Here is a 16,030-nt window from a genome sequence, read left to right as displayed (position 1 = left end):
AACGAATCATGTACCGTGAGAAAAGAGGAGAAGAAGAGAACAGAAGCATTTGAGATGTGGTACTTTTGAAGATGTTGAAAATTAACAAGAGCTGTAGAGTAAGCAATGATGAGGTTCTCATTTTACTAAGATTTGTAGCTCCTCTTGCTGTTCCTCCGTGTTTGCGATTTAAAAATTTGGTTCTTTGAAAATCCCCCTCACGCAAACACAATTAGTTTTTATTTTTTTATTTTTTAATATTTACGCAGACATGTTTCGACACTTATGAGTCATCTTCTTTGTGTCAAATTTTTATTTCTGTAAAATACAATAACAATTTTATAATAATTTAACTGTTGTAGGCCTAAGAGCTACAATATATGCAATTTGCTTTGTTTTGTTTAGACGCTCACCTTAAAATTACATCGCTAAATGAACTGCATTATTATACACCGTTTTTTGTGTTCTTTTTCGTCGTGTTTTGACAGCGTGTCATCTGCAAGCTAGCCATGAAGAAAATTATTGCGTATTTGTGAAGAACTGTTCGTGGGTAGACGTTATGTGCATTTCTGTACTTACATGTTCCGTCCTGTTTCGTGTCTCTGGTTGGTGTCTCGGTCAGCTGTTGTCCAGTGCACTGTTTTCACGCAGTTTTTCACAAAATTTTCGCTCACTAGTTCACCTCCCATGCACTTTCATAAAATGTGGCGAAACGTGATCTGAGCAGCCACTTCTGACTCCATACTCAGTGAGAGGTATTATGTTATTGTCGCTGTTCACTTGTTCATCATTGGACTTGCGTTTGTTGTGACGCTAATTTTGAATGTTTCGTCAGAACTGGTGTGGTATGGCTGCTGGGAGAGGCCAGAATGTATACACTGAATGTATACACAGAATGTATAGACACTACATACATAGATTTGCTGCAAAATTCTAGAGTATATTCTGACTTCGAATAGAATACATTTCCTGGAGATCGAAAAGCTTGTGTCCCGTCTCTCTCGATACTAGGATAGAGAAGAGGAACACATAAAGTTCTGTAAGATTTATGGCCTGTTGCGCGTCTCGTTTCAACGAGTACGAGATACGAAGGAGCCTTTCAAATTTTTTACACTTTTTCTTGTATTTTATCCAGTTCAGGAACCATGCTGTCTGCTTTAATGTTGGCGCTACAGAAACATGGGTTTCAAAGGATCAAGAACTCTTTAAGGGGATGAAAGTCACACACATTTCAGTCTAACACAGTGGAAAAATAATAAGTCATTAGTCAGGTGAACACTGACAACGAGTCAGAACTTTAATAGCTTTATCCGTCAAATTATCGAATTCTTGAATTGCCACGTGACAGGCTGCCAATGTGATCAAGAAGAACGATGTGACGTTTTCGGTTGTTTTCCCAAGTTTCATTCATGGAAAAAAGAAGTGGCATACCATTCACCATGTTCAGTTCTTCAATTCTCCAAGGCAATGGTCGTCACACGTCCCGTGTAAGCGTAGAAACAAGTGACCTTGGGAATGCTTCACAATCGAAACAATTTCCCGTCATACACCTCATCGAGACGAAGTAGGTATAAAGGTTATGAAGCCACAAGTGAAGTGCCCGGTTTCCAGCGCATTTGATGTACCATGAGTGTATATCATGAAATGAATAGTGATTGTGAAAAATCTGAGCGTAATAGCGATAACAACGATCGTTTGCACACAGTAGATGACGAACACGGAAAGACGAGGATTTAACAAGTGAATCTTAAGAGTTTAGGGAAAGGACTTTTGACGTCGTCGTGAGACTGTAGATGAAATGAGGGTGCATCATTGTATGCCGGAGGCCAATATACAGTCGAAAAAATGGACTAGAGATGCAGGAAAGTCCTGAAATAGACTGTATAGCGTTTAGTTGTAAGGGAAGAGCGATGAAGGCTCTTTTCGGTATCAAGGAGTTACATCATCAAGGACAATAAGGGTTCACCTACAGCGCAGCTGAATCGAGAGAGTTAAGAAAAAATACTAATTCACACATAATAAGATCCCAGTAAGTTAAACGACATTAATCAGTGAATACAATGATGTTGTTGGATGATTCAGTAGCCCTCCCCCCCCCCCTTTCCATCCACCTCCAGGAGGAGGTAACAGGACCACATAGTATGCATTCACCTGAAGAAACTTCAAAAATGGCTCTGAACCCTATGGGACTTAACATCTGAGGTCATCAGTCCCCTAGAACTTAGAACTACTTAAACCTAACTAACCTAAGGACATCACACACATCCATGCCCGAGGCAGGATTCGAGTCTGCGACCGTAGCGGTCGCGCGGTTCCAGACTGAGGCGCCTAGAACCGCTCGGCCAATCCGGCAGGCAAGAAACATCGTGGATCACCTTGTTATTACGCTATTCATCAAGAACGAACGGCTCCTTATATGGAAGAAAGTTATAAGACATACAGTACCACTAAACAAACATCAACATAATTACTATGTCTTCGTTTCGCATTCAAAATAGATCAACTTCAGTGAGGTTCGTATTAAATTTTTCGTTTCTGTTGACTTTGTCGACGACGGGACATTAAACGGTATTCTTTGCGCTCCAAATGAAATTTTACGCTTCTCGGGTCTTACAAAGGGAACTGAAATTCTATTTCACCATACCTACGTGCTCTGCGTTCATCGTCTGTGACATCTGCGATCTGTGAATTTTTAGCATTTGTTTCTATGTCTGTGTTGTAGTACAGATTGGCTCCGTACACCCTAACTTTGTTTTGGCATCCACCATCTTTATTTGCATCTACATACGTATTCCGCGAGCCACCGTACGGTGCGTGGCGGTGGGTACTCTGTACCACTAGGCCTTTGCTTTCATGTTCCACTCGCAGATACAGCGAGGGAAAAACGAATATCTATATGCCTCCATATGAGTCCTAATTTCTTCGTGGTCCCTACGCGAAATGTATGTTGGCGGCAGTAGGATCGTTCTGCAGTCAGCTTCAAACGCCGTTTCTCTAAAGTTTCTAAGTAGTGTTCTTCAATACAAATGTCTTCTTCCCTCCATGGATTTCCACTTGAGCTGCCGAACCATGTCCGTAAAACTTGCACGCTGATCGAACCTAATGGCAATAATTCTAGCAGCTTGCCTGTGAACTGCTTCGATGTCTTCTTTCAGTCCGACTTGCTGCGGATCCCAAACACTCGAGTAGTACTCAAGAATAGGTCGTACTAGCGGTCGCACTAGCGGTCTCCTTTACGGGTGAAGCACACTTTCCTAAAATTTTCCCAATAAACCGTAATCGACCATTCGCTTCTCTATCACAGTCCTCACATGCTGGTTCCGTTTCATATCGCTTTGCAACGTTAAGCCCAGATATTTAGACGAAGTGACTGTGTCGAGCAGGGCACTGCTAATGCTGTATCAGAACATTACGGGTTTGTTTTTCCTATTCATCCGCATTAACTGACGTTTTTCTACGTTAAGAGCCAGCTCCCATTAATCGCACTAACCAAACATTTTGACTAGACCGTCTTGGATCACTCAACAGTCGCTTATATTCGATACCTTGCTGTACATCACAGCGTCATCAGCGAACAACCGCAGGTTGCTGCTCACCCTGTCCGCCAGATCATTTATGTATATAGAGAATAGTAACGATCCTATCACACCACTGATGTTTCCCCTGTCTCAGATGAACACCCGCCGTCGACAACAACATACTGAGTTCTATTACTCGGTACTAACGAATCATGGACCGTGGGAAAAGGAGAAAAACAATTTGGAAATTAATAAGAGTGGTAAGTTAAGAAATAATGAGGTTGTCCGCAGTATTTGTGAGGAGAAGAACATGTGGAGAACATTGACAAGAAGAAGCGACAGGATTACAGGAAGTGTGTTTAGATATCGGGAAATAATTTCCATTATACTTGAGGGAGTTGTAGGGGAAGGAAAAATGTAAAAAAAAGACAGTGATTCAATAAATCCAGGAAATAATTCAGAACATTGTGTGCAAATGTACTCTGAGATCAAGAGGTTGGCGCAGGAGACGAATTTGTGGCGAACCGCTTCAAATCAAAAAAGTCAACAAAACGAGGCATGTTTGTGTGCCTTATATTTCGTCTCGTTATGCTGGAGACATCATTAGAGACTCCGACACCAGTTTTAAACTTAAAAGAAGCTCAACACGCTGAACTGTTAGTACGTATCCGCGCAACCGTGACGGCACCACAACGCTGCCTGCCATCGCATAGTCGGGTTTGCTACTGAGCTTATAGTGGGGAAGAGTTGGCGCTGTTCGCCATATTTACTACAAAAGCCAACAAATTGTCCTATGTGCAAATAGAAGAAAATCAGCCTAATACCGATATTTCAGATACTTGCGGAGTGTAGTAAGGCAATGTGTGTCCCGTAGTGATTTGCTGTGTGGGTGACTGGCCCACGGACTCTGTCTGGCCTTGAAGTGATGCGGCGCTTTTATCGCAGAGAGCGTCTGACACGTCACGACGAACGACGCGCCCTCGCAGATTTAAATGCGGCTGCCGTGAGAAGGCAACACAGTCCCCTCTCGACAGCTGCGGCGCGGTTCATATCCCGGACCCTGCAGCCGTCATCGCCGGCCCTACAGCTGCCAGGCGCTGCTTGCTCGTTACAGGTCGGTGTGCGTCTGGCTATCAGCACTCTTTGTAGGTCAACTGAAGAATGGCTTTGACCAATGACTTCATAATTTACTCATAGAGATTATAATCCCAAACAGCCGGCCGGAGTGGCCGAGCGGTTCTAGGCCCTCCAGTCTGGAACCGCGCGATCGCTACGGTCGCAGGTTCGAATCCTGCCTCGGGCATGGATGTGTGTGATGTCCTTAGGTTAGTTAGGTTTAAGTAGTTCTAAGTTCTAGGGGACTGATGACCTCAGATGTTAAGTCCCATAGTGCTCAGAGCTATTTGAACCATTTTAATCGCAAACTAAACTGACACTCGGCGCGCTGTCTGATGGGAGCAACTGTAAATGGGAAATACCTTTACGGTCGCACCCACCAGCCATCACACCCACTGTCAACTTAGTTTGCGCGTATAGTATTAATGTCTTTATTTTCGAGCCGTAGGTAATAAATGGATTATCTTCTGTGGCAAGGCGTCATCATTGTAAACTGAGATAAATGAATGTGTTCTTAAAAGACAGGGCTAGACACTGTGTACGATTTTTGTCGCTTGCATTAATTAAAATCATTTGTTCGTTCCAATTTATTCGATACTTATTTTCGTTCTTAGTCAGTTTGAGATATTTTGGAAGAATCTTTTTTCATTCTGAACAATTTTTACTTTTTGATATTCGTTTGTAGGTATAGATTTATCTGTTCCTATGGATATGGAAGACTTGAAGCAAGATCCATCAACTGCAGTACAGAATACAAATTTTACAGGTGTCGCTTTTTTCGCCTTCGCTAGCACTAATGTTACTACGATATTCTGCAATCGATACTAGTAGTACCGAAAGCTAAAAGACCGACTACGAAAAATTAGTATCCCGTACTTCAGTTGACCTAGCAAAGACGCAAAGCGACGTACGTAACATTGGCACCCTTTACCTCAGCTGAACGATGAAGGTAGTATCCTATGTAGGTCAACTGAAGAACCGAATACAAATCTTATTTATGTCGCTTTTTTTCGCCTGCGCTAGCGCTAGTACTATTATCCTATTCTTCAGTTGACCTGTATAGTCCAACTGAGGTACGAGATACAAATTTTACGTATGTCGAGCTTTTCGCCTTCACGAACACTAGTATCCTATTCTTCAGTTGACCTGCTCAGGTCAACTGAAGTACGGGACCCAGAAGAAGGCCGCTGCAATCGTGGCCGAAACGTTGGTTTTTCTCCAGCAGCAGTAGTTTTTACATTATGACGCGGTACCATACCCAGAAAACTTTTATGTCGACTGACTCTGGCCGCGGAAGCCTATGCAATTATACGGGATATAATATTGCTGTTGTAGGTTTTGTCGCTATCGTTAGTACTACAATGACGATTTTCAGTCGATACTATTAGTATAGAAGACGAAAACAATTTGTATCCCATATTTCAGTTGGCCTACATTGGTCAACTGCAGACTAGGATACTCGTGCTAGCGAAGGCGAAAATGTCGACCTACGTTTGATTTATATCCCTTGCTGCAGTTAACTTATACAGATTAGGTGAAGTTCAGGATACAACTCATGTATGTCTACTGAGGTATTCCATGCTAACGTTACTTCTGTCCCTTTTTCCCCTTTCTTTTTTGCACTAGTATCCCATTCTTCAGCTGAGCTAAATAGGATAACTGAAGAATAGGATTCTAGGACTCAAAGAACCGATGCACTTAATATATGTTCAAAATATGAATGTACGAGTACATGATATATGGCCACCATTTGTATCTCTGTCCTGCATTTCTTTGTTTCTCAACATTCGTCTGTTAAATCTGTGCAACACATCATCTCTGGTAACTTCTGACATCATTGGTCAAAGCCGACAGGTTGTATCCTATTCTTCAGTAATAACCCCTGTGCGGTACATCTAGCATGTCAGTATTTAACACCAGTGCTTCCACTTTCATTCTATGTTCTCACTGCAATAAAAATCGTCAACGCCGAGGCGTAAGGCAGTTGTTTCTTATGGAACGTAATCAGAGAGAGAAACACGTGCTTGACCTGGTCTTCTCAGGTAATGAGACATCACGCCACCTGAAATATTAATTTCCAACAGTTGGTGCCTTGTCTGCAATAGAAAACTTTCTGGTAGTAACAGCATTGCTCTATCGTGTGAATTCATGTGGGACTGATGCCTCTAGGCACTATGGGACTTAACTTCTGAGGCCATCAGTCTCCTAGACTTAGAAGTACTTAAACCTAACTAACCTACGGACATCATCACACACGTCCATGCCCGAGCCAGGATTCGAACCTGCGACCGTAGAAGCAGCGCGGTTCCGGACTTAAGCTCCTAGAACCGTTCGGCCACAGCGGCCGGCTCATGTGGGACTCCTTGGAATAATCTTTATGAAGTAAGGGTCTACAAATATAGCGAACTGGCATCTTAAATGTACGGTGTTATGCTTAGGTGCAGAACCACCTTTTTAGAAAACCTGTGAGGCGACTTTACAGTCATGGTGGTGGCTTTGTACGCCACCATCTCGAAGCTAAAGGTTAATTTTCAAACAGAAAGAGCGCCATGTGACATGTCAATTCAGATATAGAATTACACGAGAAAATAAAAGGTGTCTCTCACCAGGGCACAGTTTCATTCACCTTCTAGTTGTTATCCGCTTAACACATTCCTCGTCACTTTAGCCAAGTTTCCTGCAAGAGGGAGCCAGTACGGCGCGGCTGCAGAATGACATGTTGTTCTTGTTGTGGTCCTCTGTCCTGAGACTGGTTTGATGCAGCTCTCCATGCTACTCTATCCTGCGCAAGCTTCTTCATCTCCCAGTACCTCCTGCAACCTACATCCTTCTGTATCTGTTTAGTGTATTCATCTCTTGGTCTCCCTCTACGATTTTTACCCTCCACGCTGCCCTTCAATACTAAATTGGTGATCCCTTGATGCCTCAGAACGTGTCCTACCAACCGATCCCTTCTTCTGGCCACGTTGTGCCACAACCTTCTCTTCTCCCCAATCCTATTCAATACTTCCTCATTAGTTATGGGATCTACCCATCTAATCTTCAGCATTCTTCTATAGTACCACATTTCGAAAGCTTCTATTCTCTTCTTGTCCAAACTATTTATCGTCCATGTTTACCTTCCATACATGGCTACACTCCATACAAATACTCTCAGAAACGACTTCTGACACTTAAATCAATACTCGATGTTAACAAATTTCTCTTCTTCAGAAACGCTTTCCTTGCCATTGCCAGTCTACTTTGTATATCCTCTCTACTTCGACCATCATCAGTTATTTTGCTCCCCAAGTAGCAAAACTCCTTGACTACTTTAAGCGTCTCATTTCCTAATCTAATACCCTCAGCATCACCCGACTTAATTCGACTACATTCCATTATCCTTGTTTTGCTTTTGTTGATGTTCATCTTATATCGTCCTTTCAAGACACTATCCATTCCATTCAACTGCTCTTCCAAGTCCTTTGCTGTCTCTAAGAGAATTACAATGTCATCGGCGAACCTCAAAGTTTTCATTTCTTCTCCATGGATTTTAATACCTATTCCGAATTTTTCTTTTGCTTCCTTTAGTGCTTGCTCAATATACAGATTGAACAACATCAGGGAGAGGCTACAACCCTGTCTCACTCCCTTCCCAACCACTGCTTCCCTTTGTTGTCCCTCGACTCTTATAACTGCCATCTGGTTTCTGTATAAATTGTAAATAGCTTTTCGCTCCCTGTATTTTATCCCTGCCACCTTCAGAATTTAATAGAGAGTATTCCAGTCAACATTGTCAAAAGCTTTCTCTAAGTCTACAAATGCTAGGAACGTAGGTTTGTCTTTCCTTAATCTAGCTTCTAAGATAAGTCGTAGGGTCGGTATTGCCTCACGTTTTCCAATATTTCTACGGAATCCAAACTGATCTTCCCCAAGGGCGGCTTCTACCAGTTTTTCCATTCGTCTGTAAAGAATTCGTGTTAGTATTTTGCAGCTGTGACTTATTAAACTGATAGTTCGGTAATTTTCACATCTGTCAACACCTGCTTTCTTAGGGATTGGAATTATTATATTCTTCTTGAAGTCTGAGGGTATTTCGCCTGTCTCATACATCTTGCTCACCAGATGGTAGAGTTTTGTCAGGACTGGCTCTCCCAAGGCTGTCAGTAGTTCTAATGGAATGTTGTCTACTCCCGGAGCTTTTTTGCGACTCAGGTCTTTCAGTGCTCTGTCAAACTCTTCACGCAGTATCCTATCTCCCATTTCATCTTCATCTACATCCTCTTCCATTTCCATAACATTGTCCTCAAGAACATCGCCCTTGTATAGACCCTATATATACTCCTTCCACATTTCTGCTTTCCCTTCTTTGCTTAGAACTGGGTTTCCATCTGAGCTCTTGATATTCATACAAGTGGCTCTCTTTCCTCCAAAGCTCTCTTTAATTTTCCTGTAGGCTGTATCTATCTTACCCCTAGTGAGATAAGCCTCTACATCCTTACATTTGTCCTCCAGCCATCCCAGCTTAGCCATTTTGCACTTCCTGTCGATCTCATTTTTGAGACGTTTGTATTCCTTTTTGCCTGCTTCACTTACTGCATTTTTGTATTTTCTCCTTTCATCAATTAAATTCAGTATCTCTTCTGTTACCCAAGGATTTCTATTAGCCCTCGTCTTTTACCTACTTGCTCCTCTGCTGCCTTCACCACTTCATCTCTCAAAGCTACCCATTCTTCTTCTACTGTATTTCTTTCCCCCATTCCTGTCAATTGTTCCCTTATGGTCTCCCTGAAACTTTGTACAACCTCTGGTTCTTTCAGTTTATCCAGGTCCCATCTCCTTAAATTCCCACCTTTTTGCAATTTCTTCAGTTTTAATCTACAGTTCATAACCAATAGATTGTGGTCAGAGTTCACATCTGCCCCTGGAAATGTCTTAAAATTTAAAACCTGGTTCCTAAATCTCTGTCTTACCATTATATAATCTATCTGATACCTTTTAGTATCTCCGGGATTCTTCCATGTATACAATCTTCATTTATGATTCTTGAACCAAGTGTTAGCTATGATTCGGTTGTGCTCTGTGCAAAATTCTACCAGGCGGCTTCCTCTTTCGTTTCTTACCCCCAATCCATATTCACCTACTACGTTTCCTTCTCTCCCTTTTCCTACTGACGAATTCCAGTCACCCATAACTATTAAATTTTCATCTCCCTTCACTATCTGAATAATTTCTTTTATTTCATCATACATTTCTTCAATTTCTTCATCATCTGCAGAGCTAGTTGGCATATATACTTGTACTACTGTGGTAGGCGTGGGCTTCGTATCTATCTTGGCCACAATAATGCGTTCACTATGCTGTTTGTAGTAGCTTACCCGCATTCCTATTTTCCTATTCATTATTAAACCTACTCCTGCATTACCCTTATTTGATTTTGTGTTTATAACCCTGTAGTCACCTGACCAGAAGTCTTGTTCCTCCTGCCACCGAACTTCACTAATTCCCACTATATCTAACTTTAACCCATCCATTTCCCTTTTTAAATTTTCTAACCTACCTGCCCGATTAAGTGATCTGACATTCAACGCTCCGATCCGTAGAACGCCAGTTTTCTTCCTCCTGATAACGACATCCTCTTGAGTAGTCCCCGCCCGGAGATCCGAATGGGAGACTATTTTACCTCCGGAATGTTTTACCCAAGAGTACGCCATCATCATTTAACCATACAGTAAAGCTGCATGCCCTCGGGAAAAATTACGGCTCTAGTTTCCCCTTGCTTTCAGCCGTTCGCAGTACCAGTACAGCAAGGCCGTTTTGGTTAGTGTTACAAGGACAGATCAGTCAATCATCCAGACTGTTGCCCCTGCAACTACTGAAAAGGCTGCTGCCCCTCTTTAGGAACCACACGTTTGTCTGGCCTCTCAACAGATATCCCTCCGTTGTGGTTGCACCTACGGTACGGCTATCTGTATCGCTGAGGCACGCAAGCCTCCCCACCAACGGCAAGGTCCATGGTTCATGGGGGTAGGCAGAATGACATATTTCACTATTTTTAATTACCTTACTATGTTTCACTTCACTATTTTTAATTACCTTACTATGTTTCACTTCACTATTTTTAATTACCTTACTATGTTTCACTTTTACATATCACGCTTCATCAGTCAGTTTTCACAGTGTGTTTTGAAATTGTGAGTAAATACTTAGACACACATGAGCAAAATTAAAAGTTACCACCATATTATTTAAACGGAGGTAACATCAAAAGCAGCTTTCTTTTATCTAGGTCAAGCAAAAATTGATCTACGGAATAACTTTATTTATGTGGTATTTTCAATTACTCATTTCGTGTGTGTTTCGGTAAACCGTAATTTAGTGGAGTAATACAAATCTTTGTTTGAACTGTTAATGGCCAATAGTTTACCAACATTGACGAAGGTTTATAAGCAATCTGCTGCCCCGTTTTCGTAGCGAAGAAACAGGTGGCTGAATTTAAGTGAGACCCTTCATAGTTTGGAGATGGTCCAAATGCAGGACGTACAAATAATAGAAATTCGGGTGAAAACCGGAGAGGAAATGCGCAACATTTTAATGGCCAGTAGGCAGTCAAGGGTGTATTAAACACATGAAACTGAAGAAACAGAACAAATTTCGCGGTGCATTCGGCTCCTAAATCTACATGTGCAAAAGAATTGTGCCGAATGAGGGATGTTTCTGTTGAATGCTAACCACAAGGAAATGCGAGAAGGAATGTCTCAGCGTCGTGTGGACTGTTTTAAAAGGAATACCACAAATTTTGAGCAACTATACTTTTAGCTGAATGTGACCTGAGCTGCCAAAGAAAGCACTGCACACAAGGCGGTGGCCGGCCGTTAGAAAGCAGGAAAAAATTAATTTGGGCAACAGGAAGGTAATGGCCGTTGTTTTGCTGAATTGGAAAGAAGATCTTATACAGTTCAAAGAGAAAACAGTAACTGTCGAATACTTTGAAACATAATAGACGAACGGAAAGACAGATGAGGTCTGGTTTAGAAAAGAGCAAATGGTCGTTTTTAAAGGTGCTGCTCAGCTGGAAATACGATGCACTTGAATTACAAAGTCGTGTGATGTCCACACAGTTCCAGTAGGTATGGAACGTAGCGAGTTCTGTCTTATCCAGTGTAAAAGAAATTTGCGGATGGGAACGCTTTAAGTCCTAGTTGCAGTGTGTACAATCTGTTCGTTTTTACAAAATACACTAAGGCGAGGGCTGTCTTTCAATCATTTACAAAAACAATGAAACAACAAAACGTATTGTACATATCGTGTTATTGTTTCTCAAGATATTCTTCTTTAAAATATATACATTTTTGCATGCGCTCAAACGAAATCTGTAAAGTGCGTTCCCCACTAATGTTGGTACTTCACAGGATTGCAGGAACTGATATAATCAAGATTGTAAATTTTTGTAGACATGTTAGACACGTCTATCAGCATTTTGCTAAGACAACTGAAGTCCTTTTTGCAGAAGACATAAGCGCAGATTTATCTTCGTGAACATCGAACAAAGAGTGAGCGATACTAATCATTGCTTCTTTAACTACTTCCCCGTCACTGAAAGGTTTAGTCCCTTTTAGTTAAAGCTTGACAGACCCTTAAGAAGCCATTATCATGCTACTATTTTGCTTAGCTGCGTTAAGAACAATGTGTCACATACAAATCACGTGACTCCACCTACACTCACAAGCTCTCAAGTTATGCAGGACAGCGTCAAAAAACATTGCTCAGGAAGATGCTGTCGGTACAAACAACAACGTTCATAAAGAGCGAACTCACTGCTTGCAGCAAAGTTTTGTTGTGATTAAGGTGACTCTTCTCCAATTCCCAGCAATAAAGGTCTAATATTTCTTCAGGGAGAAAATGAGTACAGCTCTGAGCGCACAAAAAATAGTTTTTTTGCTGAAATTTAATATCGGCTGGTACCGGCGGAGGTTCGAGTCCTCCCTCGGGCATGGGAGTGTGTGTTTGTCCTTAGGATAATTTAGGTTAAGTAGTGTGTAAGCTTAGGAACTGATGACCTCAGCAGTTAAGTCCCATAAGATTTCACACACATTCGAACATTCGAAATTTAATACCGGAAATTGTCGGAACAGAAATTTGCTTACGAAGGGCGCCAGGAGATCTAACAGAAGCGATTTGAGTGGCTTACGTAGGCTCAGCGGGACGAACTCATTTTTTTTCTGCACATCTGTACATAGTAAAAAATACGAGTTTATATATATATATATATATATATATATATATATATATATATATATATATGTGTGTGTGTGTGTGTGTGTGTGTGTGTGTGTGTCTGTGTTTTGTAATCAACAGTGTAGTAGAGAATGACATGCACTTTAAATGACAAAAATGTCAGTGCTTACAAGTATATAGACAGAAAACATATTGCTGCCATAAATCCGCACCTAGACACAATACCTAACGAATGATATACCACACCTCAAAATTAGACCAAATTAGATAAGACATGTCATATTTGGATTCAGCAGCCACAAAATAACCTTTAAATATCGAAATATGGCGGGTAAGGTAAATAAAAGTCATTTGGTGACCAATGCAAACGACTGGCTTATAAGCAGAATTCTGTTCATGAAGGATGACGCCATTTTTCGTAGGAAAGTCCAGTGTAACCATTGGAATAAGTAGTCGTTTTCATGCGAGCCTCGTGAATGAAGCAGCTTCGCAGGAGGCGGTTCAGCTTAGAACACCCGGAGAGTTGATTTTTGTTTATTTTCCTGCTTGCGAGAGTATATCCGTAGATTCGGGTGATTCAGCTTTGTTATGAGCATGTCATTAGGTGTGAAGCATAGTTAAGACAATCTATAGACGGGGTTGAAACTAAGATTAAATCTCTTTTACTGGTAACAGGTTTCCACGTCCATTTGAGCTTTTCCTGGCATTCCGCCGGATGCTGACGCCGTTTCCCTATTTCCTTTTTCCAGACTGCTGATGGCGCTGCTCTTGGACTCGTGGATCGCCGAGTTGGTCGTCGTCTTATCGGCGGCCGTGCTCGCCCTCTACTTGTGGTTCTCCAGTGCCTATAGTTACTGGAAGAGCAAGGGGGTGCCGTACGCCAAACCTACCGCCCCGTTTGGAAACTTCCGGAGAACCTTTCTAGGCCAGGAAACTGTCGGTGTGACACTGCTGAAGATACACAACCAACTGCCAAGTAAGAAATTTTAAACTGTCGTCAATGATTAGGAAATATACACTATTAATTAAGTGAATCTGTCCTGCAAGCTGTAATGATGTAAAAATGTTCTGTGCGTTTGTAACACACCATTTTCTCGCCGCGCCTGTGACTTCGTCCCGTGGCTGTAGCGGCCAGCATTCTGGTGTCTAGGACAATGAGGCCCTCTGCAGCCTGAAAGCAATGGGCAAGTCTGTACCTGATACTCCTCAGTGGGTTGCGGGGAGGGCTCTGGATCCAGCTCAAGAGCGAGTGACTTTCCCAGGATGGGAGGTGTCCGTAGCACCCTACGGGAGCTGCAGTTAGACCGTTATTACACTACCATATTTCTTTATCCAATATCTTTGTCAAATATCTTTGTCAAAGAAATTTGATGGTGTAATATGGAACTTCGTCAAATGTCGTCAAATATTTGATCAGATCTAGGGCGACGCTGTATATTTGATCAAAGAGGTCGCTTGCCTTCTGTTCACTGCAATGTGACATGTTACCACGTGGAGCGCTAGCATCGCTGCAGCGTTCTGTCGTCTGTAGTGTTTTTATAAACATTGCCGGTAAATACAATTGGTTATACCGACAACTACAAAATTAATAGAGATGTATAAAGCTGATGAGGCGCTTTACAACGTGAGGCACACTGAATACAAAAACAGATTAGGAAGATTGGAAACCTAACCTAACCTAACCTAACCCTCTCCTGTAGCAAGAAATCAGAGTGTTACAGTGGGCCTGTCTTCTGCAGATATAGCAGTTAAAAAATGGCTCTGAGCACTATGGGATTTAACTGCTGAGGTCATCAGTCCCCTATAACTTAGAACTACTTAAACCTAACTAACCTAAGGACATCACAGACATCCATGCCCGAGGCAGGATTCGAACCTGTGGCCGTAGCGGTCTCGCGGTTCCAGACTGCAGCGCCTAGAACCGAACGGCCATCCTGCCCAGCAACAGTTCTTAAGTGAGTATTGTGCTTTGTGATATGAGGATACACTTCACTGAGCACATACTGAAATGTATGCTCATCCATTCTTAAGTATTTTAAATATACAACTTGACGTCCTCCACTATAAGCTCACGTAACAAGTTTTGTTGAACGCTTTTATCGTGTCGTCATGAAAAAAAAATGGTTCAAATGGCTCTGAGCACTATGGGACTTAACATCTGTGGTCATCATTCCCCTAGAACTTAGAACTACTTAAACCTAACTAACCTAAGGACATCACACACATCCATGCCCGAGGCAGGATTCGAACCTTCGACCGTAGCATGTTGTCGTAAAACCCAGGGCTTCACCCAAGTGCGTTTCCTTTCTTTTCCCGCTGCTCTTCCGCATGTGCACACAGTACAATTGTGGTACATGCAATTGCTGTTGACAACAAGTTGTTGTTGTCAACCGTCTTGAACTTTGACGAAAAATATGATGACAGTGTAATACCCCTTTTTAGCGCCATGTCAAAGATCTTTCTCAAATATATTTGACGAATATTTGATTACATCTTTCATCAAATGTTTGACAAAGAAATTTGGTAGTGTAATGCCGGCCTTAGCATCAGCAGGAAACATGCAATGATAAAGCATAATTCTGTTTTGGCTGTAAGGACTAAATGTCAATACTCTCTAACACAAAAAACAGCACATCAAGAAGGAATTACCTCAATGGGACTGAAATCTACGATAATGATGGAACCTGAAGAAACCACGCTCGGGGCGCAAACCCAGGTCTTCTTGCTTACTAGGCAGAAATGCTGAGCATTACACCACCGCAGCACTACAGTCAACATTGCTGTACAAACTACCCAAGTCGTATGCCCTCCCCAACACAAACTACAATTCATATCTCCAGCTTATCGTCCCCCTACACTGATATGAATTGAAGTTTGTGTTGTGAAGGGCACTGGAGTTGAGTAGTTCGTACAGGGGTGTTGACTGTAGTGCTGTAATGGTGTAATGGTCAGAATTTATGTTTCGTAAGACGGCAGCCTCATGTTCGCGTCCTGGTTGTAACATTAATTTTAATTCATTTCTTCAGCTTCCATCACTGTCGTAGATAAAAGTGATACTTAAATGTCCCTGGGAAAATATAATTATAAGGTCAATAAGGGATGTTACGTACATATACAAACAAATGATTACATTTTCAGAAAACTGGATTATTTATCCGAGAGAAAGAGCTTCAGAAACTCAGCAACTGACTAATCCATTG

At 41.9% G+C, this 16,030-nt stretch overlaps 1 protein-coding gene across 1 annotated transcript in view; it reads left to right on the top strand.

The window, feature by feature from the left end:
• The first annotated feature begins 4,497 nt into the window (after window positions 1-4,497).
• Window positions 4,498-16,030, top strand: part of LOC124798318 (cytochrome P450 6k1-like) — a 54,811-nt gene continuing 43,278 nt past the window's right edge. Inside the window, exons 1-2 of the mRNA XM_047261658.1 lie at window positions 4,498-4,611; window positions 13,580-13,806. Of these exons, the coding sequence (XP_047117614.1) occupies window positions 13,587-13,806 (220 nt within the window). The 5' untranslated portion in view covers window positions 4,498-4,611; window positions 13,580-13,586. The remainder of the gene's footprint in view (window positions 4,612-13,579; window positions 13,807-16,030) is intronic.

Source organism: Schistocerca piceifrons, chromosome 5 (assembly GCF_021461385.2).
Source record: "Schistocerca piceifrons isolate TAMUIC-IGC-003096 chromosome 5, iqSchPice1.1, whole genome shotgun sequence".
Lineage (NCBI taxonomy): Eukaryota > Metazoa > Arthropoda > Insecta > Orthoptera > Acrididae > Schistocerca > Schistocerca piceifrons.
This window is presented reverse-complemented; position numbering and strand designations above follow the sequence as displayed.